The sequence below is a fragment of the Hirundo rustica genome, chromosome 6, assembly GCF_015227805.2.
Source record: "Hirundo rustica isolate bHirRus1 chromosome 6, bHirRus1.pri.v3, whole genome shotgun sequence".
In the NCBI taxonomy this organism is placed as follows: Eukaryota; Metazoa; Chordata; class Aves; order Passeriformes; family Hirundinidae; genus Hirundo; species Hirundo rustica.
The window spans coordinates 58,015,445-58,043,083 of record NC_053455.1 but is presented as its reverse complement, the minus strand read 5'-3'; the positions used below and the strand labels follow the sequence as shown (position 1 = coordinate 58,043,083).

At 43.0% G+C, this 27,639-nt stretch overlaps 1 protein-coding gene across 13 annotated transcripts; it reads left to right on the top strand.

Annotated features, from left to right (window-relative positions):
* Positions 1–103: 103 nt before the first annotated feature.
* BTBD10 (BTB domain containing 10) lies at positions 104–27,639 on the top strand. Of its 13 annotated transcripts, XM_058421145.1 has the most exons (10): positions 107–168; positions 899–933; positions 7,394–7,552; positions 19,824–20,017; positions 20,705–20,990; positions 22,628–22,730; positions 23,460–23,580; positions 24,572–24,769; positions 25,339–25,449; positions 26,562–27,639. In XM_058421145.1, the coding sequence occupies exons 3-10, from the start codon at positions 7,452–7,454 to the stop codon at positions 26,870–26,872; spliced, it is 1,425 nt and encodes a 474-aa protein (XP_058277128.1). In that variant the 5' UTR covers positions 107–168; positions 899–933; positions 7,394–7,451; the 3' UTR covers positions 26,873–27,639. The 13 variants fall into 13 exon arrangements, with proteins under 13 accessions (XP_039924023.1, XP_039924028.1, XP_058277128.1 ...); XM_040068089.2 differs by lacking the exon at positions 899–933 and having other exon boundaries at positions 104–168; XM_058421146.1 differs by lacking the exon at positions 7,394–7,552 and having other exon boundaries at positions 112–168.

The window sequence follows — 27,639 nt, the reverse complement described above, 5'->3', positions numbered from 1 at the left end:
CGGCCGCTCCCTGGCAACGGCGTCCCGCGCGCGCCCCGCCTCGCCCAAGTCTCGCGAGATGCGGGCGCTGCCACCGCCTCCTCCGCTGCGCGGGGGCGGCTCTCGCGAGAGGTGGCGGCGGTGCCGGGCCTGGCGGAGCGGCGGCGGGAGGCGATCGCGCCGGAGCCGGTGAGTGCGGGCGGACGGGGGTGGCTTGGCGGGCGCGCCCTTGGCACCCTTCGGCCCGCCTATCCCGGGGCGCCCGTTCCCCTGCTACAGGGCCTTTAGGATTGGAAGGGATCCCCGGAGATCCCGCAGCCCGAGCCCCGCGCGGCGGCGGGGTCGCGCGGAGCAGGTGGCAGCGGAGCGCGTCCAGGTGAGTTGGGAATGTCTGCTGCGGAGGAGGCTCCGGGAGCTCCCCGTCTGCTGCCGGCCGCCGCCTGCTGCCGTATTCTCACCCCCAAAGCCCCGCAGACAGCTCTACCTGCGCCTGCCGCCGTGCCCCGGCAGCTCTGTGTCATGGGCAGGCTGGGCACGGCTTTAATTCCTGGTTTTCGTCCTGTGTTGTTTATTGGTAGCATCCGGAGTCGCTGTGAGGCCTGTACAGAGACAGTGGTGTTGCTCAGGACTGCCTGACCTGCGTCGTGTAATTCCTGAGCAGTTATTTACCCACTCAAACGATTTCATAATGAGTTCAGTGTCTTTATAATTTTTTTTTTCTATGTAACGATGTTTTATTTGCAGGAAAGATCAGCTGTTAATATGATAGATCTGTCATAGTAAAATTACTTGTTGCACTTGTCTGTCATTAGATTTTTTTGTTTACCTTCACTTTTGTCTGTAGCTACTGGGTGTGCATCTTTTTCCTCTTTATCTCTGGTCCCATCCGGTGTGTCACTTTAGAACCCTTTTCTTTCAGAATTTGGATCGAGCTCCATCATAGACCTCTCCCAGGTTTGTTCCTGTCACTTGTCTGGCTTCTTTGTCCGAAGTAGTGGTGGAATCTTGTGTCTTTTTGTTCTTTATTGTTGGCTGCCTCTTACAAATTTGAATACATGCTTAAAATCTGGCTTCTCAGTAGCCTTTTGACTGTTGACACTCTTCTCCTTACTTCTGTTTGCCTATATTCTTCACGAATCACATTCAGTGATTCATTTAAAGAGTACTTAGCTCTGTTGTTGCTTTAGCTTTCTTGATCCTTTCCCTGGAAGATGCTCTTTCCTTCCTGGGTTTGCCAGAGAAACCCAGTGTCACAGAGAAACAATCCAAATTATCAGCCTCACACTGTTCAGAGTTCATAACCTGGTGGTGCACACTTGTCTTTTTTCTGGGCTAAAACACGTGTCTCTGCATCATCTGGTGTCAGATACTTGGGATTCCTATAGCTTGAACTCAAGTACAGTCAAAAGGAACTGGATTTTTTTTTTTTTTCCCCTTTTTTTTAATCCATTGCCCTGTAGTTAAGGAAGACTGTCACACTGTGTTTGGCAGGTCTCTGTGTCTTGGACTGAGTCTCTTGCAAAACATCACAGAGGTTTTATTTTCTTTTCATGTTAAGCCCCAGATTGCCAAAAGCCTTTGAGTATTACCCCTGGATTTGTACCATTTCTGTCTCCAAACCTCATCACGCATCCTGCCTGTGCTTGTCGTTGCCCACTGTGCAGATGGTGCTGTTTGAGGCTGCTCTGGGAAGTGTTTTCAGCACGTTTGTGTTTGTGTGTTAATGCCAGGGAACCCGGGGGTTAAAAAAGACAACAAGCTAAAGCAGCTTTCACATCCCACACTAAATTCCTTCTTGAAGCCCACTTTTCCTTTTAGGCACAATTGCATTTGAAAATGGTGAACAGCTGATGTGTGGATGACATTGGGTGTTAAATTAGTAACAGATGTCATCACCGTTGGGTTTTTCTGTCACTTTGTTATAAACTGTGTGGTTTTGTGGCTTGTGTGCTTCAGGCTGGGGCTGCTTTGTCCTGTGTTCATACACAAAAATCAGAACCTCATTCTGTGCCGGTTCCTTTCCTTTAGCAACGTTGCTTAAATCTTGGCCTGGTGCTGTTGCTTATCAATGAAAGTATGTATCTCTTCAAGCTATGTACTTAGACTTCATTTCAGGTGTGAAAAACGGTGTGTGTGAATTTTCTTGGTCGCTGAGATGCGTTGTCACGACTGGGTACAGCCGTGGGTGCAGACCTTGTTTGTTCCTTCAGGAAACGTGGCTGCTGCTCTGGCGCCCTTCATCTCATCCCTGGTGTGATGGAGCCCTGTGCCTGCCGGCTCCCTGTGTCCTGGGGGGCCACCAGGGGTGGGGCCGGTGGCAGTGGCAAGGAGTTGGGTCCTGCTCCCTTTTCCTGTGCTCAGAGCCGTGGTTCTGCTTTTGGAGGGAGAAGTTGCTCCATTCACTGGGCAGGTTTCACACAATGAGCCCTAATACAGAGGGGGAGTGGGAGTCATCTGCTTCTTGCTTTTTAGGCTTCCAATGTCCAATAGCTGTTTTATCATCTTGCTCCCTTTAGGAATTACAAAGTTAAAGCTTGCAGGGTGGGCACTAGGTATCTGTTGTTTATGCTGCTGTAGATAGGAATACCATCAGCTTCCTGTGACTGCTCAGGTTTTTTTTGTTTTTTTGGGTTTTTTTTCCCCACTTGCTCATTAACAGGAGCTTTAATCCTGACCTGCTATGTTAATGTTGAGCCTGTATTGCAAAGGCTGTCTCCGAGCTGTGCTTTAATCAGCGTCAGTTTTATAATATTTCAGTGATGATAATTTATAAAGCTATTTTATATGGCTGAATTGTGACTGATGTCTGCACTAGTTTGCAAGAAACTCACTTGACAGGTATGGATTTCCATGGTATGTGGTGTTTGCATTATGAGCATGTGTCCTTTGAACTGTATTTCTTAATTAGGATGTAATGTCACCATGCTTGCATTCCCAGTAAATCTGACTTGGAAGTTCCCTTTTTGTTGTTGCTGCTTTTGTGCTTTGATGACTAGAGGCAGTGAACAGCAGACTGTCACCCCTTACAGAAAGTCTAAATATTTAATCCGAGTCTTGGAGTTTCTTTGTCACAACTGATGCCAGGTTTTGTCCTTGCTGTTGACTTGTGTCTTGGAGCTTCCTGATTATCCTGGTTCACCTTTCCAGTGCACTTTGCTGAGGGAGCAGGTTAGAGCAGAGGAACCTCTGAAACCTGTCCTGCTTTTGGAAATGCTTCTGACCAAAGCTCAGAGCTGAGTAGCTGCCTGCAGTATTACGTGTTAGTTATTTGAATGTTGTCCTCAGTACTGACTGCGGGAGCCATCAGATCTTTGTTCTACCTGATGAACTGGTGGTCAGAAGATGTCTTGGCCCTCTGCCTCAAAATTGCAGGGTATTGTAATTGTCTTTTTTAGTAAGACTACAGATTTTTGCAGCCTACAGGTATTCTCAGCAATTACACTGTGACTGGCTGGCTGGAAGTGCATTGATGTTGGTTTTGATTAGTTTTACTTCTTTCCTGAAAGGTTTCCAGAGAGCATTTTCTACCCCCCTGCTGGTCTGCAGAGCCTTGAAAAGTGCAAGTCCTGAATTTCACAAAAGTGCATGGCCACTTCTATCCAGCACCTGATGTTGTCTGAATCTTGCTTGATTTGCTTGGCAGCCTTTGTGCATTCTATTTTGTCATGGCGCAGAACTGAATATCCTTTAAGTGTTATTTAAAATTATCTGTTCAACATCTAGCACAAATTGGTGGATGATACATCCTTTCATGAGCTCTTTAAGTAGTGCTGTAAACACATTAATTATTGTATTTTGCAATGTCTGGGGTGGCTCTACCACATCCACTTTTAACTTCTCAAACCCACTGGATGCTTACAATTCCCTTGTATTTCAGCAGCCTACAACTTTCATCAATTAGGGATGATTCTGGCTTCAAGTTGATTTTAGTAAATCTGAAGTGTTCTAGCTGTCTGTGCTGAAAGCGTTGGAAATTAAAATCTGCTTCCTGATTTCCTATTATTCCCTGTGATGATTCCCTGGAGTATTTGCTTTCTGTAGAAGGGTATGAAATCATTCTTTACACCTGGAGAGTTGCTAATTAGCTAATTAGAATGCCAACCACTTTGTCCAATACGCCAGTACTGCTGAGGGTATTTGGATTTGATTCTTTATTTCATGCACTCCCAGTGCCTTTTTACCTTCACCAGCATTTCAGATGTGCTTCCTTTTTTTTCATGGAAGGCTTAGAATAGTATTTGGGGCCAGGTACTCTTGCAGGATTTTTTTGTTTTTATTTTTCTCTTGTACACAAGGTCAGAATGATCCTCAAAATGTGCTTTGTTTATTGCCTGCAGTGTGAATCCATAAAAAAAAAAAAAAAAAAAAAAAAAAAAAAAACCAACAAAAAAACACCCACAAAAAAACCAAACCAAAAAACCCAAAAACAAAACAAAAAAACCCCACAAAAAAGCAAAAAAACCCCAAAAAAACAACAACACAACAAAAAAACCACACACACCAAAAAAAAACACCCCACACCAAACAAACAAAAAACCCCACCAAAACCCAAAAACAAACCACAGCTGAAAGATTCTCTTCTGCTGCAGGAAAAAGTGGGTTTGCAGAAGTGTTTAAGAATTAATCAGGATGACTGGTTAGTTACTTCAGAGAGTTTATACAGCATTTTCTAATTGAGAAAAGAAACTATTTTCAACAGAGCAAAACAAGAGTTCCTTATTTATAGTCTTGAAGGTTTGTTAAAACTTAAAATAAAATCGAGAAGTACATTTGTTTATAATCAGCTATCAGCAGCGGTCAAGGAGAAAAAATTGGCTGCGTTACAGCAAATTGTTTTTCAGAGAAGTGTTAATTGTTGGGATCCTGTGGAGTGGAGGATGGAGGGAAGACTGTTCATACTGTGATATGCTTGGAACTAAACAAGAAGTTTCCCAAGATGTAGCTTTGGACATTTGGGATTGTTTCCCTTCTTTTCATAGCTGTGCCCTGGTTCCGAGTTGGGTGCCAGCCTGGCACTTCATCAGTGACACTGCTGGGGCTCCCTGTGTGCTGCGAGCTGGGAGAAGGGAATGTTGTCATTCATGGGAAGCAGTTCCATTTGTTTGTTTCTGTCCTTCTGTGGTATCTATTGTTTGTAAGGGCTTAAACCTGGAGCTGCAGAGCAAAGCACGTGGAGGAGCTGATCCTACTCTGAACAGGCTTTTTCCTTGAAGTGTGTGTGGACCTGCATCTTCCTGTTGAATTTTCATTGTAAGAAAGATGGGGAGGAGGCAGAGAGTGTGAGACAATTTAAGGAAGTGGCTTTAAATTGGCCTTGCAGCTGCAGTTCTCATAAAAACAGCTGCTTCTGCACATCTTTTGAGTACAAAAGCTAAATTCAAATATTAGTCTTTGTGCAAAGAGTCAGAGGTAGCTGCCTCTTTGTCCTCAGGTACCTGCTTTGGGGTGTACCTGAGAAGGTGAGGTGTCTATAAATCTCTTAGAATTTTTTAAAGGGAAGGGAGGATTTGTGCAAAGAAATAACAGCTTGTCAAGAAACCTGTGGTGCTCCACGAGCCCTGAGCTGCTGTGGTGCTTTGGCAAAGCCTGGAATGGAAGCAGGGCCCAGCAGAGGTCGGAGCTGGGTGATGGTGTCCCTGTAGGTGGGAGCTGTGGTGTTCTGGGATATTGCTGCTCCTGGCTCTGTGTTCCACACGCTGTTGTTGCCGTGATGAGCAAGGCTCACTGTGTACCTGGCTGGAGAGGCTCAATGTGATGAACAGAGTTTGTTTCAACTCAGGGTACAAAATGTCTTTATTCTTGTATTGCTTGTGTGCATGGTATTACACCTCAGCTGGGAAGGACTGCTCCTGGATTTAGAAGCCAGCCTTCCTTCCACTTGTCTCCTTAATAATATTTTTTCTGTTCTCTGACACAGGTTGTAGGTTTCTCCTTGTTTCTCCTGATAAATGTGTGTAGATCCTACAACCTTCTCAGTGTAATTATCCTCACACACTGACTGTGCTTTGCTAACCTGACTTTCCAGGTAATACACAATGAAATGCTTATCAGGGCTTTTTTTTTTTTTTTTTTTTTTTTTTTTTTTTTTTTTTTTTTTAATAAATCAGAAAGTTGAGTATTTCCTGTAATTTTAAATTAAATGTTTTTTCCTTTTCCTGACTCCATATGGACACACCTGAGCTTAGGAGTCTTCCAATCAAATTGCATATAATTATAGAAACTGTAGCAGGAAAAAGACCCAACCCTGTGGTGGTGACTGTATATTTTGTATTAAACCTGTTTGCTTGGGTAAAACCGAACATGAATGCAAAACTTGGATGCAACCAACATTTTTAAAAAGCTGTTCTCTTCTTCCCCTGTAATAAAAACTTTTGGGTCTAAATTTAGCTAGGAGAATCTAAATTTGCCAGGAGAGCTATTCCATTTTCCATGACTTAAAGGACAGTTTATTTGAGAAGTAACTTTGTTTTAAAGAGGTTGCAATTGCTTTGGGCCTCACTTCCACATAGGATGTTTCACTGAATGTAACACATGTCTGTTAAGGGTGGGGTGAGGTAGAGAGACAATGTTTCTACAGTATGTAGCTTGATATTGTAAAGAAACATAATAGACTTCCCGTTGTTTGGAAGGTTTATCTATCTGTAATTCAGTTTTTTTTTCCAGATGTTGCGCAGTCATCAGCTGCTCACTTGTGGCTGCTTTATCGTTTTTGTAACCAGGTTGTTCTGAATATCCAACTCTGTTGCCACGAGTGTCACTTAGAGGTATGATTGAACACCAGTCTTTGGAGATTGGCTGTCTCTGCTGACAGTCACAGGGTGGTTTGGTCTGTGAGAGAATTCTAAAGGGAGGTGAGCATAACATCAGACCCCACTTAAGGATGGGTAGTTATTATATCTATTTTTATTAAGCTTTTGTGACTTCTCTGAAGAAGTCAGTGAAACTGGGCCACATCGACTGTTGATTCCATTTTGGAGTAAGGACTCAGATATAAATGTTAATTCTGTTTTCCTCTTGGTCAGCCATTCATTTGTAAAACTGTTGGTCTCTGTTCTCCACTTGGGCTTCTCCTTTGAATTAACTTCGTACATTTGGAAGAAAATCATGATATGTTTGTCTTGTGTTTTATATCCAGTGACTTTTCTGTTTGGACACAGTGAATTTAATTGTTGCAAAATCGAAGTTACCTGCCATCATTTACAGAGCCATATTTCTTATAACAAAATACTCTTTTTAGTGCAGTTATCAGCAAAATGTGTAAAATATTATTGTCATGCGATTTCTGCTTCAGTGTATCCTATTTCTCTGTAATCTGCATTTAAAAAATCAAAGCGTAACACTAAATTCTGCATGTCTGACTTTTTTTTTTCCTGTGTGGCATTACTTAAAGGTAAACACTGCTCTCTTAATGTAGGTTGTGAGTGCTGCATGTGTGCTTTTCAGAGCAGTAGTGTGAGGAAGCTGGCAGTGGAATGGCAGGACGGCCTCATCCTTATGACAGTAACTCCAGTGATCCAGAGAATTGGGATCGGAAATTGCATAATAGACCTCGTAAACTTTGTAAACATTCAAGGTAGGTGCTGTGTCCCATCCATTGCATCTCAAAAACTACACTGAAAGTCCATCCTAAAGGCTACTGTATCTGGTTGTGGCAAGTCCTGTCATAAATGTTGTAATTCTTTTTACAAGGAACGCTTCTTAAGTATTTTAAAAGGTGTTTTCTGACCTGATTTGTCAGCTTCCCTAAACTGTGCTTAGATTTGTTTTGCCATGGGTTGCAGTTTAATATTAAAAAAAAAAAAAGAAAAAGAAAAAAAGCCACCCCAAAATCCACTAAATGCCTTGTATGCATATCAGAACACCAGTTGAGTGATTAAATATATGATTTTTTTGGGGTGCTTGTGAGGAGTTACATCCCTAAAATATGTGCAACTTGTCCATGGTGAGAACTAACAGTTGCTTGCATGCCAGTATCACTCTCTGTAGCACTTTCTTTGTTAAGCTGTTTGTTATATCTTGCTTTTGCCTGCATCCCTCACAGTAAGAATGTTTTTTTTTTTTTTCAATGCTTCTTGATTTGACAAAATGGTGAAATTAATTAGTGTTTTTTCAGCGTACAGCATTCAAAAATGAACGAAGCAGAGCAGTTAGTCACCTTGCAAATGTATGAGAAGAAACATATTGCTGGAAAGATATTTAAGCATCCAAATAAGTGTGTATCTTTCAAGTACTTTGGCCTTTTAGAAGTGCTAAATATAACTGAAACATCTCTGTTAACGAGCTAAAATTGTTAGTTATTCAAGCTTTCCTACTGGCGAGATGATAGGAAAAGAGCTAAGGAGCATATTCAACACCAGCAACTCATTTCACATTTTGGTTGTGTAGATGCAGATAAACTAGACTCAAGTGTTGTCCAAAGCATTCCGTAGGCAGTTAATACTGTGGGTTATTTTCCTGCCATTAATTCTTGAATGGTTGTGAGAAATCCAAGAGGGCAGGACAGAAGAATGCAGCAGTAATTAAGAGGCTCACGGGGAGACCCATGTAATTAGAGGCCTGTGCTGTGAATAATGGAGTGGTGAGCGCAGAGCCCGAGAGGGTGGCTGGTGCTGCTGGTCAGGGTGGGTTTGTGGGGTGTCGCTTTGTACAGCCCATGGTTTCATTCAGCTGGTGGTGTCTGGGGGGCGGCTGATGCTGCTCCGTTTTTAGGATTTCAGCGTGGGTAGGACGGGGCTGTGTGTGGGAGTGAGGGCTGGGCGCTGCCCCCGACGCTTCCCGGCTGAGCCCGGGGTGGTTCAGCTCCGAACCTGCCACCACCGGGGATCTGGAATGAAACCTAAACCTGACACAGGACAGAGGAGCCCTGATGGGGCTGTTGGGAGCTGAAAAGGGCTCGTTAGCAGCTGTGGTCTTAGGGGTCTGACATGGCAAATACCCGGGTGCTCTCCTGTGACCGAATTTAGGGTTTAACAGCAGGGAACCAAGGACCCGGGCCTGGTTTGTCTCCTGCCAGGGGCACGGTCTTGTTTGTCACCTGTCAAGGACGTGGCACTGCCACAGCAGGGAGAGCAGGGAACACAAGTCTGCAGCAACATCTTGTGGTCAGAAGGGCTCTTGGGTGGGCAGTGGAGTTACTGCAAGTCTGGTGTCAGCAGTTCAGCATTGTCTCTAATCGACGCCTTCCCTGAAGGTACAGGAGCTGCTGAGGATCTTCTGAGACAGGGAAAACCCAAAGGTTAAACAATGGCTTCTTGATCAGTCACAGAAATCATGGTGATGAGCTGTAGTCAGCGAACAAGCTTGGAATAAAGTGTGGTAGCTGGGAGCTGCAGCTGGGTAAATCCAGCCCAGAGGAACAGGACACATGTCTGACCATGTGTGGTCTGGGGTGGATTATCTATTTTGGGGAAATGTTTCAATAAAAAGCTGTGCAGCTTTCTGCCAAGATTATTTGATGCTGATAGGAGTTAACTCAAGGGCGTCCATGGCCTGGGCTTTTCAGAAAAGCTGCCATTGATCATTTCACGCAGTCTGAATTCAAGGGTCACACGTCAAAAGGTAGGAAATCTATGCCTCAAAGATAATTGCAGCTATTGGACGTATTTCTGGAGAAACACAATTTGTTTCCAATGCTGAACAGCATTTTTATGGAAACTTAACTTGTATGCTAGGGATGTAGTATTCAAGTTACATCTGATCATTTTAATTTTTTCCCCAAATAAATTGTTTTTGGAAATTCTTGAGAATGAGAATCTAAATCATAGTTTGAGGTTGTAATAAAATAAGGGATAAATATTTTGCTACCTTATTCCTTTGAGATTCTTGATTACTTCAGAGAATCTAATTATTGGAAAATGGTGTACTTTATTCAAAAGCCTGAACAAAGTAAGTGGATTTTGTGTAGCTGAATATAGGCGTATTACTATAGTTTCTGACTTAACTGACACTTTTTCCTCCAGACAAGTGAAAGTCTATGTGAAAAATACAGTGCGAGGGGGGAAAAATGCATTTAGAAGCCTAAGTTGTAATAATGTAACTAGAACTGTTATGCTACAAAGTTCGAGTACTCCAGTCTTGCTTATCTTACTCAAAATACACCTTGTTATCATCAAGAAGAGAATACTTCTCGTTTGAAAAACATAATGGTGAAATAAGAGCTTTGTAATAAATAATCTCAACAAGGGAGTAATACGGGAGATAGATGCTTAGCTTGTCACTTCTTGGTGCTTCGGAGTGTTTAATCCTCCAGCCTTAACATTCTTAAAATAGCTTAGATAATTTTCTTGACTCGTAGAAAACATAATCTAGGGCTGTGAGCAGCTCTGTGTGTAGGGCTTGTGCGGCAGCAAGGAAGGTCATGGGTCTGTTTGGGGCCGAGGACATGGGGCAGAGCTGTCCAAAGGGGACTGGATTGAACCTTCATACAGGTCAGCATTATATCCTGTTCTCTCTAGCTGGGTGAGTGTCCAGTTTTATAAACTTGCCAAGTTGTGCTGTTGTTTTCTCTCCTCCTGTTTCTTACTTGTTCTGAGATGGGCGATGGAATGGAAAACTCAGAAGGGAGAGATGCGGAAAATAAGGACTAAAAATATAATGCATATGATTCCTGGTATAAATCTGCAGAGCTTGTCAGGATGAATTTATGTGGTGTTAAAGATGACTAAATAATCACACAAACAGTCTTGTTTGTCTAAGCTATTACAGAAAATTCTTGCAGATGCTTTTTATTTAAATACCTGAATAAGATGGAAGAAGATGTTCAGGAACAATATGTTGAATTAACAGTGGTGAAGGATTAAATAAATGCTCTCTGAATTAGTATCTTCGTTATTAGGTGTTGCTGTTCTGTACTTTTTATTCATTTTTTCATCAGTTATTAATTTTCCATATGTGATTTCTCAAGGGTGTTGAAGTTTTTGTTGTCGTTGGAAGACTTTAATTCTCTTGCACTGAGTTTTTTTCTAGAGTTGGGTGAAAAACTTTTAGCTTAAATTTGCCTCTTCCATAAGATTTGTCCTGGATTTAATTTTCTAAATCTGCTTCTATTTTAGTCCCTTTGACAGTTTCTTATTTGTTCATTCTGTTTAGATATTATTAGATGCAAAGTCTTGCCTGCTCTACTGCATTTACGAACAAAATGTGAGTCTGCTTTGGTTCTGTTGCCATGACTCTTGGATCTTTGAAAATGTTCAATTGCTTTTTAAATCTTGTCCATAGATGAGAAGTTATTGTGCAGATGCTAGATGCTGGGATTTTTTCCCCCCAGTATTATTTTGCCGGCTGGGAAGATGCATTCATGGGTTGTGAATGGAAGTGCCACGTGTCTCAGCATTTTGTAAAGTAGATGAAGCATCCCCAGAAGAGTCCCTTTCTCATCTGTGGAAGGATATCGGAATGTAGAATCTGTTTTCCACTGTGGGAGAGGTTTTATTTCTCTTCCTGTGATCTCTGCAGTTGAACATTTTGCAGCATGGGGCGGGCCTGTACAAGCTATGGCATGAAAATAGTGAGGCCTGATTTTCCATGGGCTCAGGTTATACTGTGCATCACCTGCTTTCAGTTCACTGCAAACATGCCTGCTCCTAATTTCAGCCTGGCACTAGCAGATCAAAATCTCCTCATCCGGGCTTTGTAGGCACCAGGATGGAAAGCCCTCAGGAGAAACTGAGGTGGGCTGGGAAGAGCTGGTCTTGCAATCCAGAAAAGTGGGCTGCACTCAGTGATAACTTTCAAAAACACCAGTCTGTTAATCTTTTGTAAGGTGCCCCATGTATAGTTAGTGATCTTAGAGTTGTGGGGACTGGGGTTTTTATTTCCTTTTTGATATCCTTCATGTCTGCAATGACACTTTATTGCCACTGCTGAGAAGGGAAATGTAGCAACTTCTAGGGTAAAACCATGCACTAAATCCTCCTGAACTACTTCGGCACCCAAATTGCCTTTCTCAAAGGTGGACTTTGTGGTGGACTTCGGCACATTTATTTAGGGCACAAAGCACTTTAGAGGTGATTATGCTCAGAACTAGAATTTTCTTATGGACAACTTTTCATTGTTTGTACCTTTAATCTCTGAGAATGGAAACTGTAACGACTACACAGAGTTTGTGTTTGGTCCCAGTTCTTTTGAATTTCAGCTTCGGAAGCTGGTTTTTAATAATTGGGGATCTTTTCCAGTTCTAAGGAGGATAATATTACACTGAGTTTCTTAGTTTGAATTTTATTTAACATCCGTGTTGAAAATGGAGCAGAAATTGATGTGTGTGTATATATATATATATATATATATATATATATATATAAAGGCAACCCGTGTTCTTTTAGGAAGGTCTTATGTTTGGGTAGCTTAGTAGAAGTCATAAGGTGTGAAAGTGTTCCCTCCTAAAGGTTAAGTCCTTGCTGCTTTAAGAAATCCCTTTGGCAACTGAACACTCCACTCATGAGATCCTTTCCTGAAATGGAACTGCATTACTAAGAAGTACATTACTCATGGTTGAGAGAACCCACTGAAGACCAGAATTATGTGAATATTAAAGAATTTTGAGGGTGGAAAGTGTTGACAGAGTTTCTGCTTCGAGCTGAAGGAAGATCCTGTGTCAGCCCCCAAATTAAGCAGTGAGAATTCTTTCTGAGGGCTTCCTTACATGGAGCCCCAAGTCGAGTGTGGACTGTGTAAGATTTTGATGGATGCCTGTCCTGTCCTAAGGGGTGGTTTTGTGGGATTTGGGAGCCACTCCATCCATGGCATGTTGTTCTTACCTGATGCAGGAGTAAAACAGAAAACACATCCTAATTCTGCTGTGGAGAAGAGACCCCATTTAGGGAACCAGGGCACTTTCTCTTGCTGCTGGGGGACTGTTCTATTAGAGGCAAAAATGTCTGAGAGAGGTTTTTCCAGCATGCTTTTCAGGCAGCTCATTATAGCCATGTCTTCCTTGGCTTCTGTTGAAGGGAAGAAAAGGTTTACAAGGAGGATGGTTATTCTTCCCCTGGGGCATGGGGAGGGTGCTTGTGTGAACCGTCACAAAACCCTAAAACCAGGAGAAAATTCAGTGGTTTGGGTAATTGAAATTGTATGAGCAGAAATTTTCCTTCCATGTGTAGAGAGCTGACTCTTCAGCCTGGAGTACCGATGTTCTCCTGCCTTTCTAATCTCAAGTCTCTTGTTTTTCCTACTGACTTCCCTTTTTATTGCAGCAGTCTTCTGCTGCACAATCCTCCCAATTTCTTCAACTTGCATCATGTTTTAAATTCCACCCTACGACATCCTGATCGTCATTTATTGTAGGACTTACTTTTAAGCTATTCCTCCGGCGTATTGCGACTCCTTAAAACAGCCTGCAGACATTCTAAAAAGAATCATTTAAATAAAGCTGTCTCACAATGCCTAGTTGTCCTCCCGCCAAAAAGATCTTTAGAAAATTTTGCCGACTTATGTATTAATTTGCTTCTTGTGCTTGGTGGGCTGGCCTTGATGACCTATTGATGTGAAAATGCACAGTGATTTCTGAACGGTAAATGTACTGATTAATTATAATTACATACTGATGATGTTTCAGTCATTACAAAGAACAGCACATTTTCCCCTAGCTTAAACTTGCTGGAAAAGGGGCGCTTGTAGTTAAAAAACGGAGGTTGCGCTGTCTCCTTCTCCAAAGGCTCTTGCCGTACGGGTGAATTCACTTGGAACATTAATCCGGGCGGACTTCACGGGAACAAGCGGCCCGCGCCCTGAAACTCCGGTGGCTTTGCCCGTCGCTGCTGCTGGCTGCGCCCGCGGCCGGGGCTGTGCCGGGGAAGTTGCGGTAACCTTTTCCCGGCGCTGCGCGTGTGCCGGAGCCCGGGCGGCGGCGGGACCGAAATAGCTGCGTTGGCCGGGGCTGGCTCCGCCGCCCGTCAGCGCGGGGCCCAATGGCTGCGGGGTCACACGTCAGCCGTGCGGCACGCATGGCTGAGTCAGGCTCGGCGAGAGAGCCGGCGGGCTGTGCCGGCGCCGCTCCGCTCATCCCGGGGGGCGACGTGATGCGGGGAGAAGAGTAAGGCTGGCTGGCGGTGCCCTGAACTGCTGGAGAAATGACGGGAGTAGCAAATATGCCGAACTTAGCAAGTAATGCCGAAGGATGCTGATCTGGCTTTCAAAGCTGCCGTTTTGGAAGGAACGGAATTCCTTTGTGCCCTGCTTCCGAAATTGTTCCCGTGCTTCTGCGTTTCCTCCCTGATAGACGCGAGAGGAAGGTGCGTATTTGTTAGCGGGAATAATGTGTGGGCATTATTCAGGAGAAGAACGAGGAAAAGGCAAAGTACTGTCCTTTGTGTGCACAGGTCAATTGAAACGTCTGCTGACAAAGAACAGGCTTGAGGGGGAGGAAGAGGGGCATAAGCGCTGTCGTTGTGTAAGTCCTGGCAGGATGAGCAGAAGGGATTTCTTCTAAAGCCTCGGAGCATGGCAGCTGCAACTTAGTGTCTGGATAAAGCTCCATAGCCTGATTCTACAAGTGTTGATTATGGGAATCGCCCTAGCAAAGGGTGGGTCTAAATTTATATTGTAAGGAGAGTTAATGTAAGTTTTGGAAGACAGGCGGGGGGGGGAAAAGGGTAAAAATCCCGGTTAATTTTCCACTGCTGTGTCCTTTTCATTTATTTAAGGTTTCAGGGTGGGTTTGGGAGTAATAAGTATATTGGTTAAGCACCATAATTCTGTGTAGACAAAAGTTGGTTTTATAAAACAAGTATATTTATTGGCAGTATTCAGTAGGATGCATGTGGAGTTTTTATGTTGGAATACATGCTAATTATTCTGGCAGTAGAATTAATTCGGTCTAATGACTTCTTTTAATAATTAGTAATATATTCAAAGCAATCTGTTGTTAAGTATAAAGACAAACTGAAGCTCTCCTTCCACAGATGACTCCAAAGCATCATTAAACTGAAGAGCAATTACATTTTTTAAAAAAGAGCTCTTCCCTTAACTAGAAAAATAGGAAGCATTTACCACTATGACAAGTTGCCATTTTGATGGTACTTCCCCCCCCACCCCCTTCACATCATATTAAATAGATTGGCTTAAATAAAACCTTGAGCGTATTTGGTTTTCTTCATGAGGCAACTGCTTTTAAAGAAAATGCCTCATTCCCTTACAAAGACAGAGCTTCCTTGATCCGTGTCTGAGGGGGAAAATAATTTCTGTGACTGACTTAAAGTTCTTGAATGGGTGTAGTGCACATGTTCCAATATTGCTTTGGAGCCAGGGAAAAATGAGTATTCAATTTGTGATTATTGCCAAAACGCATGAATATTCATGAGGTTGTTTGGTTGTTTTGGTTTGGGCTTGTTTATTTGGGGGCAGGGAGGGTTGTTTCTTTTTTTCCCTGTAGGAAAGTAATGGATAAAGCAAGATGTTCTTCTCTTTTATAAACTTTTGGGGACTAGGAGGCCTTACATATATGAGGCTTTTTCCAGCTTTAGTGAATGAAGGGATGAGGGTTTAAAATGGTGTTTTCTTTGTTCTTTTTCATCTCTTACGCTTTTAAATTAAACGTAATGTGTCATTCAGCACGCAGGAGAAAATTCTGCTTATGGGTTAGTGCTGTGCCTTGTGGCTTCCACTGCCCGGAGTGCAGCCGGTGGTCACCAGCCAAGGAATCAGTTGAAAGCTGATTTCTTTGCAAACACTTCTTTTCAGGGTGAGATGGTCACTGTAGCTTCAGATCTCTTTCTTGGAGGCTTGAAGTAAGGCTCTGTGCCGGCTCCACTGGGTGCTGTGGCTGAGATTCCAGGTGAATACAGCGTGGCAGCCATGGCTTCCTGGCGCTTGGAACTTGCAATGTTTCGCTGCTGTTGGAGGAATCCTGGTGGTGTGTCTGGTCTGTGTGATGCTTCTGTGGACCACAGGAGTTCCTGTTGGTCTGTTCTTCAAATGGGGCAGCTCTGCTTTGGTCAGTCCCGTGTCCACTGGTGTAGATTGGCAGGAAGCTGCAGGAAACATCACGCTGTGGAGCTCCCCAGTGAATGCCAATTTGTCTTGCCTTCACCACCGGGGCCACCTTTGTGCTTAGTCCCTCACATTGCTGCTGTGCAGTGAAGGCTTTGTGCATTCCCTGCAGAAACAACTTCCTGGCCTCACTGGCTTTTTTAGAAGGGGGAAAAGAGGATGTGATCCAGGGCTTCTATCAAATAAATCAAAATTACTTGGTAGTTCTGATGTCCTTCTTTTTCTTTGAATGCTTGCAACTTCTTCTAAAGCCTCTTTACAGGAAAATAAGTCACAAGTCTTCTTTCATATGTACTGGCCACAAATGAGCTCCTTTTTCAAAGTGACAATAGAGCAGCTCAGGGACACAACTTTCCTAGTCAGGTATGGCCGGGTAAAGCCGATGCCTGTCTCTTATGACAGGCTGAACTACACCACTGTATTTTCTCTTTGTTCAGATTTAAACTCATGTTAGTTTTCTTTGTTCATTGTAGAGCAAAGTTGTATTTAAGGGGTAGCATTGATCCGAGTGCTCATGCTGTTGACCACATGGAACTGCGAGTTTGTCGGGTACATATCCAACAGATCAAAGAACTTTTGTGAACTGTGACTCAACAGTGATGAGATTAAAGACTGACATTTTAGATGGATGTTACTAAGATGAATGAAGATCCATGATTCAGCCAGTGCTTTCTCGAGCCAAACTGCTTGAATCCTCAAAAATCTTGTAATTTTGGCTTGCATCTTGTGGCTAATAGATGATGCGTAGGTCTCACAGTTAGCATTAATCTGTACATTAAAGGAGGAAAGTACAACGCAGAAGCAAGCAGATGAGTGCTGTGGTCGGCTGCAATTTGAACAGCCCTTTGAAATTATTTACTAATCTGTCTGTTTCAGAAGCAGTTGATTTACTATTCAAGGCTGGTGTCCTCCAGCTGGCAGCTTCTGCCTCTCTCAGTGTGGTGTTGCTGAGCTGAACTGCTGGCCCAGGCTCCGCCAGGATGGCTGTGTCTGGCAGCAGGAGCAGGATGGATAATCCCTGAGCACTACCTCTCTCCTCCAGGCTTGCTGGCTGCTGGCACCAAAGCAGAAGTGGCCCCAGTTCCCATTTGGGGAGGTACAGCTGTGCCTGACGTGCCCTGCCTTGGGGCACGGCTCAGGAGGAAGTGTGGTGCCAGCTGAGTCAGTGTCGCTTCCTGTAGCACCTGTTCTTATCAGCTCCTGGGAAGAGATTATTAACTAGGGCTTGCCCTGCCTCACTGGGAACTCTGAATCACTGCTTGGAGGGTAATAGGGCTTTAGATGCTTTTCTGGATTAAGAATCACATTTTAATTGCCTTCTCTGTAGAAGGGGAATTCGCGTTTGCTCTGCCAAAATGTGTGATCAGCCTGCATCCCATTACGGTGGTTCAGTTTCATTTTCTAGCGTGTTTTTCCCTTATTTAAAGCAAATAGAACTCTTTAGTTCCTGAGAAACAGTGAGTCATGCATTTGATACTATAAAATGTGACACCTGCAAAACTCTGTTTTCTCACAGCATGGTTGGAAATGTTATCAGGTCTAGGATCAAAGCTGTGCTTCAACAGAGGCCTGATCACGTGAGGCTTTATTGGGATTTGCGGAGATGTTTTGTCACCAGGCTGCTATGTAGGTGTTTGAGTACTCCACACATACACACCCCCTTTTGTGGCACCCTTGATTGTACCACAGCACGCAAATATAAAAGCACGGATGACATAGAGAGCTTCTTTAAAAAAAAGAAAAAAATCGCTTTTTGGAAGCTGAGCTGTAGTAGTAATGAATATTGTCATGTTTAAACTTGGGCTAGACTTTGGTCTTGAATTTGAGACTGTAATCCATGATTCTAATAATCTATGGGTGTATTTTGTATCTATTAAAATGGTTATATTACGTATGTATATATCCGTCTCAAAGGAAAGGTGTAAGGGTTTTCCTAAATTGTTGGCTTTTTTTTTTTTTTTGAGGTTTGCTGATATCACTCTTGCAAATTTTTGCTCATTTCACTTTAAAAATAAAGACTTTGCCTTTCTGTAATAGGTAAAACAAGTAAGGAGACATGTTAGTCACCCTGAAGTGTTATAAATTTTAATATCTTCAGAACTGCATTGGAAGTCCTCGGGAAATTTCCTTTTAATGGAAGTGCTTGGATCGTTATTCTTGAACTGTAAATCTGAGCGTTTTCAGCCAGAAGCAAGGCTTGCAGTTCCTCTCCCTTATCCAATAGACCTTTGGCTGACTCCACATCCCAAAGATACATTTCTTACCGAAGCATATTTTAAGCTTGGCAGGGAACAGGATTGCAGCAGATTCCCTCTGCACCAAACTTGTGCTTTGTCAACAGGAGATCTTGCCCTCGTTCAGGCGGGGAGAAGCTCCTGTGCCTTAGCGAGAGGTACATTTCTGACTCCTTGCCTTGTGCTAAACACTCATCTCTCACAGCCTGTTTGTTCTCAGTAAAGCTCCTCTTCTTATCAATCACTGAAACCTGAAACGGCAGCATCTTGTGCTAATGGAAAGCCTTGATGATTTTTTTTTTTTTTTTTTTTTTGTCATTACTTCTAAGCAGCCTAAAAAGAGGGCGCTGCTCAAGCTGCTTGTCCAGTGACTGCTTTTACATTTGTTGTGCTTGTCTTAGTCAGGGCAGCGCTCTTACCTCTGTGTGTTCTCCTACAGCACTCCTGCAGTCATGATTTCAGGTCTCTTGGTAGGAGTTACGGGATCTGCAGGCTGCAAGCGGGTGGAGCATTGAGGTTCCTCTCGGGAATCATGACTCTGCTTTGTCTGTCAGAGCTTGTAGCTGTGCAGGTGTCAGTCTGGGTTATCCACTACCTCAGGTTCTGGCAATTTCTTCAGCTAAACCCACAAATAAGGAGTGTTGTCATGCCCACACATGAAAGGTAAACAGCAAAGGAAGTGCTTTAGGAATTCTGGTGGGGTGCAAGGACACAGACATGTCTGTGCTGTCCAGACATAAATTTGTCTCTTTTAAAGAGTATAAATAGAAGATATAAGGATTTTTGATAAATTCAACAATAGCTGTTGCAAGTTGATTTTTTAATTTTTAGATAGCTTCTGAAAGTTGTGGATCTCAAAACTGACTAGTTTTGTTGGTTGCTTTAATAATTGCAAAATGTAATTGATATCTTAAACTGAGTAATGTAACAATCACAGTCTAAAACATCTTAATTATATTAAATTTGCTGGTTTGGAACAAATATCCTGCTTATTACTGACAGTCCGGTAGGTCGTGGCTTTAGTGTAGTTCATGTTTGCTGCCTGGGTTGTGGTGGCTTACTATTGTTCTTTTTAAGAATAAGTGAAAATTTAGAACAGAATGTGCAGAAACAAAGTCTTGGCTGGTGTGTTTTGGTGTATCCCCTCATTTAAGACTGACTACCTTTGCAAAGGGCAAGTTGCAGGAAAAGTGTAAAGTCAGCCTGTGGTCTGAGAAGGTTTTGCCTTAATAGGTTGCACTGGAGAAAAAAAAGATGCCTAACTTGTAATCTGATTATTTAATTAGAACATTTAATTTAACAGTAAGAATCAAAATAAAACGCTCATTTGTATTTGGCCTACCCTTTCTGGATGAGATTTGTGTGAATGCATCTTCACAGGCAGGCTCAGCTGATCAGGTGCTGTCTGTAAATCACACAACAGCAAACAGGTAATTGCTGCTTGTCTACTTAATGTTCCAAATAATTGTTTGTAAATACAAACATGAGTACAACAAAGAAAATGGAGCTGGATAACCCTAATCTTGGAAACGTGTTCATGGAGTGTGAATGCCTTGAAAATTTTGATGTGTAACGTCTCTGAAGCGTTGAAATGCTGAACATATCACTTATTTCTGTTTTCAGCACCTCATCCCGTGTTGCTAAAGGAATAGACTACACCAAAATGAGCCTCCACGGTGCAAGTGGTGGACACGAGAGATCAAGGGACAGGCGCAGATCCAGCGACAGATCTCGCGACTCATCCCACGAAAGAGCAGAATCTCAGCTCACTCCGTGCATCAGGAATGTCACTTCACCAACAAGACAGTATCATTCTGGTGTGTGCAGATCTCTGCCATTTCAGGATTGAAATCCTCTAAATTTGAGTGCTGTTTTGTTAAAGGAATACAATAAAAAGTGTTATTAGTTGATGGCACAACAGACAGATTTCTTACATGTGCCCTGGGCTGGGCATACCCTTCTTTGATAGGCTGTAACTTTTTTTTTTTTTCAGTCTGCAGTGTGTATTCCTACGTTCCTCTCATTTAGTTCAAATCACAAGAACAATCTAATTTTTAGAAGATAATTGACTGAACACTTCCCCTTTACTGTGTAGGGTCTAGGTATTTGGAAATAGAGGAAATAGGGATTTTTTTTAATTTTTTTTTTTCAAGTGACAAACCACGGTTTGTTTCTTTGAGATGTAGCACCAACTGTGATGCAATCACTTCTGTATTATGTTGAGTTCCTTCTTCAGTTACTAGAGTAGTAAATTTTCTTTGTGAATACTTTTGGGGAAGGTGAGGTGGATTTAATGTCTAGGTGATACAAACTTCAGAATCTCATAAATGGGCAGATATTTTTGAAGGTTTCTTTAAACAGAATAGATTTAACCAAAATAATTTGTACTTAACTTCTGTAATTGACGTGTTTTGTGCCTGGAAAGAGTCAAACAACACAGAACTCGCTTAAATCTCTAATTTCATTTCCTGTTTTTCTCTCCTTCTGCCTCGTCGCCGCCAAAGATCGGGAGAAGGATCACAGTTCATCTCGGCCCAGCAGCCCCCGGCCCCAGAAGACGTCCCCCAATGGTTCTGTTGTCAGCATGGGCACCAGCAGCAGGAACAGCAGCCAGTCCAGCTCAGATGGCAGCTGCAAGGCTGGTGGGGAGATGGTGTTTGTGTATGAAAATGGCAAAGAGGGCGCTCGGAATGTCAGGACTTCCGAGCGAGTGACGCTCATCGTGGACAACACCAGATTTGTCGTAGATCCTTCCATCTTCACCGCACAGCCTAACACAATGTTGGGCAGGTTTGTTTCTTCTTTGGTTTTGTTTTTTTTTCTTTTGCCTTAGTCCCCAGCTGTTATAGAGAGCCATAAATCCTTTGTGGATATTTAAACTGTTTCAATAGCTGTCGGACTCATATTGCTGCAGCTGATCTTGCTAATGTTTGATATTACCAGTTTGCAAATGTCTTTAAGTAAAAATCAAATGCAAGTTCTTTGGTTTTGGCAGGGAAGCCAAGAGATGTCTATTACCTAGAGATGACAGCTGATAAATAAATTACCGCTTCATGATGTTCCCATTTCTTTCTGTCTTCTGGACATTGCTTCTGTGGTCCATCTGCCTCATTCTTCCTCATTTTTAAAGCTAGGTGCTTCATAAAACAAAGTGGCATAGTGAGTGTAGACAGTCTCTTTCAAAACAGTAAGGGGGAAAATCTCAAAGGAATTTATTTTGCTTAGTGAGCCTACCCTGATGATGTTCAAGCTCAGCCCATTTATCTTCTGAAATGTTAAATAATCAGTGTAAGAGCCGTGAGCCACTCAGCAGAGAGGCTGAGTGCTCAAAATGATCAACACTTGAATGCAAGTCCACAATATGTGTGTAATCTTTTCTGTAAAAACTATCATGAGCAACACATTTAACATGTTTGCTTGGTGGGAAAGAATTCAGTTCTTGACTTGCTCAAATTCTGGTTGGTTTTGCCTTGTCCAAATGCAGAGGGCTCCACTTAAAATCTTGCATCAAGAAAGAAAAGAAAATAAAGGTTTGTCTGTGTCACTTTGGATTTGGGTTTTTCATTGAAATACAGCTATTTCTCAGCACATAAGGGTATAATCATATTTAAAATACACACATATAAATCTCTTTGGCACAGTACAGGTAATAAATGTGATTATACAATTTTTGCTCTGTTTAAATCACCGTAGTGTGGGATAAATAGTACCTTGGATCCCTATTTTGTGGAAAGTTGGATGAGTCACAGAGAAGGCAAGAAATGCTTTCTCTGTCTAAACTGTCAAAGGAAATAAATGGAAGTAAGAATCAATAGAATTAAGTAATTGATTTAAAGCACTTGTATACAATATAATACATGCATACATGTAAATATCCAGACAGCCTGGAAGTGTATCAGCTAAAAAAAAGTAATGAAATAATTTCCTTTTCCATGCCTAGCCTCAGAGTAAGTGGTGCTGCCTAATGCACTGGATTTTTTGTGCATGTGTGATGCTGAGTTATTCTCCCTTTGGGACTGGTTCAAGGAACAAGCTTATTTTATCTTCTGCTAGTTGAAAAGTAGGTTAATAAAGATATGGAAATACTGCTCTAACACGCAGGTTATTTATAAACCCACTTTCCTTCAATGTCAGTCTGCAGGACACTAAGCAGGAACAGCTTGGGAGGTAAAAGTAACTATAATAATGTATTTTTTGCCTTAAGCCTGTATCCTGTTAGACTGCCTTTTCCTAAATATTATTTCTTGAAGAGTGGTCACAAAAGACATGTCAGATCATGAAGTGAAAAACATAATCCCAACTGAACAGAATACACTGCTCTTCCCCTGCCGTTTTTGTACAATTTCTTGCATTTTATTTTTTTTTATTTACAAACAAGAAAACCGTAGTAAGGAATTCTAACACAAATTACTTGCATTCTCGAGCAGGATGTTTGGATCAGGCAGAGAACACAACTTTACACGGCCCAATGAAAAAGGAGAGTATGAAGTTGCTGAAGGAATTGGTTCCACTGTATTTCGTGCTATTCTGGTGAGTTTTTAAGTGCATACTGTTAGGACGAGCACCATTGAGAAGTAAAACTTCTTGGTTTAACCCAACTTGCATATCTAGCTTTTGTGGATGGCATAGATACTGCTCTTTATATTGTTTAGTGTGGGGGGAAAATGCTTGCTATCAACCCCCTTTCCTAGACATGAACATGTGGCAATCAGGGAGAGAGAAAGTACACATGAAAGAAACCAAAAATTACTGCTGCCAGCAATCAATTCACCTTTTCTTATGCATTTAGTTCACCAAATTCAGGTGTGTTTTGCCCTTCTAGAGCTGAAATGAGGTGAAACAGACTACTGGAAGTGAACTTCCCACAGCTAACAGGAGTAATGCAAACTTCGGTCTGAGATGGAAATGGCCCCTTATTTAATATCCACACAAGGAAGCAGAGAACTGCTGGACTGCTTTGTCAGCAGCCTTGGAATGGGAAGAGCTCAGTGAAGTCTAGATAAAAGACAGCAAAATTATCAGTATTAATTGTCACTTAATAGTTGTCACTTAAATAACACTTTTAACTAGAACTCACTGCTCTGAATGCAGCTCTGAAAACTGATAAATTCGAGGACAGGAAGATTCACAAAGTTTAACATTTGTTGCTGTCTTACATTTTGGGGGCTTTCCTTGTGGAGAAGGTATCATGAATGAAATGATGAAGAGTTTCTGTTGGTGGATGTTGTGCATTGTGTTTTTTCTTGGTGCATCCTGCAGGATTACTACAAGACTGGGGTGATACGCTGTCCTGATGGGATATCTATTCCTGAACTGCGAGAAGCATGTGACTATCTCTGTATCTCCTTTGAGTATAGCACTATAAAATGCAGAGATCTGAGTAAGTACAGAGCTTATTAAAATAACTTGAATTATACAAATTGACTTAAGTGTGTGTTGATTCTACATTGTGTCCTTTATTAAGATAACGAAGATGGCTGGCGCTGCATGAATAAAATCCATCCCTTTTTATCTCTTATGTAATAAAGCCCTAAAACCAATGGCTTCATGTTCTCTGAAAAATAATGTCTGATATTTCAGCATTTGATTCTGTGCTGTGGTCCCCCTGTGGAGTACTTAGCTCTGTGATTGCATTTGCAGTACAGTTACAGTAACATTCAGTGGTACCTTTTTTTTGCAGCAGACAGGGAGGATAATTTTTTCAGCTCCTTGTTCAGGAGAATGAGGCTCTCTCCCTGGTGGCAGTAGCACAGCTTTGCTGGTGGAGTGGGCGCCCAGCACGTGCCGTTCTCTCCAGCTCCCCCTGAGCACAGCCCAAGCCTTGGCCTGTGCCTGGTTGCTGTGCTCTCCCTGTGTGTGCAGTGCAGGGTCAGCCCGTGGCATTCCTGCTGGGAATGCTGTGCAGGACACCTGTGCCTTCCCCAGCAGGACCACCCAGCCTCCACATGCCCGAGCTCCCTGTCCTTACCGGGATTTAGCAGCTCCTGCCGTGAGGGCTTTGAGAAGCTTTGGTTTTAAGCTGCTGCTTATGAGACGTGGGTTGTGTGCTCTGCTCTCTCAGCAACTGGCTTAAATGATGTTTCTTTTAGGAAAACCCAGAGCAGCCTTGCACAATTACCAAATGTTTGGCAGCAGTAAAACGCAAAGGAGGTCTCAAAGTCGCTCCTCTGTCTGCCCAACACTATGTTCATAACTGCAGGACAGGCTGGTAAATGTTCAAACAAGGTCGAACTTACATAAGCTCATAGACTAAGTGTCTTTACACCTGTCTGCGTTAATACTACAAGATAAACAGATCTACTCTTTCTTATTGCTGCCTTCATCTCTTTACCAAGCTTTCAAATGTGCCTGTGCTTCAAATTTTCTTCTAGGTGCTCTCATGCATGAATTGTCAAATGACGGTGCTCGCAAGCAGTTTGAGTTTTACCTGGAAGAAATGATTCTCCCACTAATGGTAGCCAGTGCCCAGAGTGGGGAGAGGGAGTGCCACATCGTTGTGCTGACAGATGATGATGTTGTTGACTGGGATGAAGAGTATCCCCCCCAAATGGGAGAGGAATATTCACAAAGTAAGTTTATCCTCATTGTTCCCACCAAGCCCCACGCTGTGGTAGAGGTAGCAGTGAATGTGCTGATTCAAGGTTGTTGTACAGAAATAAAGCTCTTAGTTTGGGTAGTTCTGCTTAACATTTTGTTTCACAGAAGCATATATTGCTTGTTATATTCAACTGTAATTAAAAAGAGAAAAAAAATTATTATTATTGTCAGCCAGTGAGGGGGAAGAAAATACTTCTTCAGGAGGAGCTTGAGGGGAGAAATGGGTAGGAACCACGTTTACTGTAGGAGAACAACTAGAGGCTTTTTTTGAGGAAAAGAAGTGTTACTATTTTTGGAGTATTACAGTTGTGTGGATGGTGAGTTTAAGCACCTGCAAATGGACTGTACTTCCCTGCAGGATGTGCACTCAACCCCCTCCCCAGTATCTTCAGCTGTTTCTCTCTAGGGTTCCTCCCTCTCTTCTGAAATAGAAAGACTGGAGTAAAGCAAAACAGTGGAAAAGATAAACTTTTGTGTTTTAAGGCTAGAATGTTAATATTTGAATACAGGGATTTTTTTTCTCATTAAAATATACTTTTAGTTATTTACAGCACAAAGTTGTATAGATTCTTCAAGTACATTGAAAACAGAGACGTGGCTAAATCGGTTCTGAAGGAAAGGGGGCTCAAGAAGATCCGACTGGGCATCGAAGGTAAGGGAAGCACTGCTGGTACTCTCCCTCTCCTTCAGGGTGTGCTGCACTTCCCTGCTTTAGGGTTTTCTCTGTAGCTGGAAAAGTGAGGGGTTGGTGTTGTCTTTCCTGCTGAGGCTCGGTGACAGAATGGCCAGAGGAATGGTACCCAGCTAGAAAACCTGATTATGGGCTCCAGACTCGTGTCCAAGCTGTGTCTGGCTGCTGGGCTCTGTGCAGACAACTTAGGTGCTTTCTACTGCCTTCATGACTTGCATCTCATGCCCTTTGCCCTTTAGTTTCCACACAAACTCTTCTCTTTGAGTAACAGTGCATTTATACTACTTTGGATATTGTGTTCTCGGGCTGGTATCCTTTCCAGGGTGTGACATGAGAAATGTTGTGCTAAGTGGCAGGCAAACGTTTCTTTCAGGAAGTACAAAACTATGCAGAGGATCAGTGAAGTGCAAAGAAATACTGATCTGAAATAAACATCATGTAAGTTAGGAGGCGGCTCTGTAAAATCTCACTGAGTAATCCGATTTTTATCGTAAATGTAAGAACTGGGTTTCTTTGCATTACATTTTTCTTCTGATTGTTGACCCAGATATTTTAGAAGCCAGCCTATATAATTAGCAGGATTTCTATCTTTCACTCACCAAGTTGTCATAGTTACATTTGTAATTTGCCAGGAAAAAGCAAATGCTTTTAACTGGTGAGCTCTAAAATAACTAATTTCAGCTGAACAAGGTGGGAGCCATTGAGCTAAACAAGAACTGGCCCTGCCTGTAATGCTGGCTAATAGCAGATTATTTCTGCTGGCATTGTATGGTTTGACAAGGACCAGCTGTGGCACCAAACTGCGATTCCTGTGCCCTGTACTATTGTGTAAAATGGACATTATTGTTGGGGTACAGGGGAGAGGTGACTTGAACACAGCAGAACCTTCTGCACTGGCAGTGCTGTGCCCTGTGCAATCCCTGCTGATGGTGCTGTGCTCTGTACAATCCCTGCTGATGGTGCTGTGCCCTGTGCAATCCCTGCTGATGGTGCTGTGCTCTGTGCAATCCCTGCTGATGGTGCTGTGCTCTGTGCAATCCCTGCTGATGGGGCTGTTCTCCTGCCTTTGCCAGGTTACCCCACGTACAAGGAGAAGGTGAAGAAGCGGCCGGGCGGGAGGCCGGAGGTGATCTACAACTACGTGCAGAGGCCTTTCATCCGCATGTCGTGGGAGAAGGAGGAAGGGAAGAGCCGGCACGTTGACTTCCAGTGCGTGAAGAGCAAATCCATCACCAACCTGGCGGCGGCAGCAGCGGACATCCCGCAGGACCAGCTGGTGGTGATGCACCCCACGCCGCAGGTGGACGAGCTGGACATCCTGCCCATGCACCCCGCCCCCGGCGGCGGCGAGCTGGAGGCCGAGGGCCAGAACCCCCCGCTCTGATCCCGCTGCCCACCACGAGCATGCTCCCCACAGCGACTGTTCTCAGCTCATACCACACTGCAACGCCAGTTTCTCCATTGTGTTCCGGTGTTTAGGATATTGCAGCGGGGCCCCGGCGCGGCCCCAAGGGATGCCCGGTGGCTCCGGGAGGAGCGCAGCTCCGGCGCTGGGCTCGGTGACGTTCGTGTCTGTGTTTACCGGTAGGTTTGTGACGTTGGTGACTCGCGAGCTGGCCTGGCCCCGCTCCGCGGCCCCGGCGACGCCGTCGCGGCACGGGGTCGGGAAGCGGAGCGGGAATTGATAGCAGCACTTTACAAATGGTTGAGAAATGGAATTTGAAGCCATTTTTTATAAACGTATTGCACAATACTAACGAAGTGCTTCTATCAAAGGTATTAACTGTACATAGTTTTGCTCTGAATAGATTGACCCTTTGGAAGTTATTGTATACGGTTGAGCACAAAACTACTTACTCTCGGGTTTTTGGATTGAGGACGTGATTCAATGACCCACGTAACATCTTGTTCAAGTTCTCTGGTGAATTTTTTCACTTGTTTGCAGCGTGAGCCATGTTCAAAAATTGTGAACAACGGACAGGGGCTTTATCTTAAATTTTGCCTTACCTTAAGCTGTTCACAAATATTTATTTAATACATTTTTCGTAAGTGTCACGAAATAGGAAAATGCAAATGGTTCATTCTTCATTTATTAATGATTGTAAACAAGTTTTTCATGCAAATAAAGTTTCCATTATTTTAATGGGATTG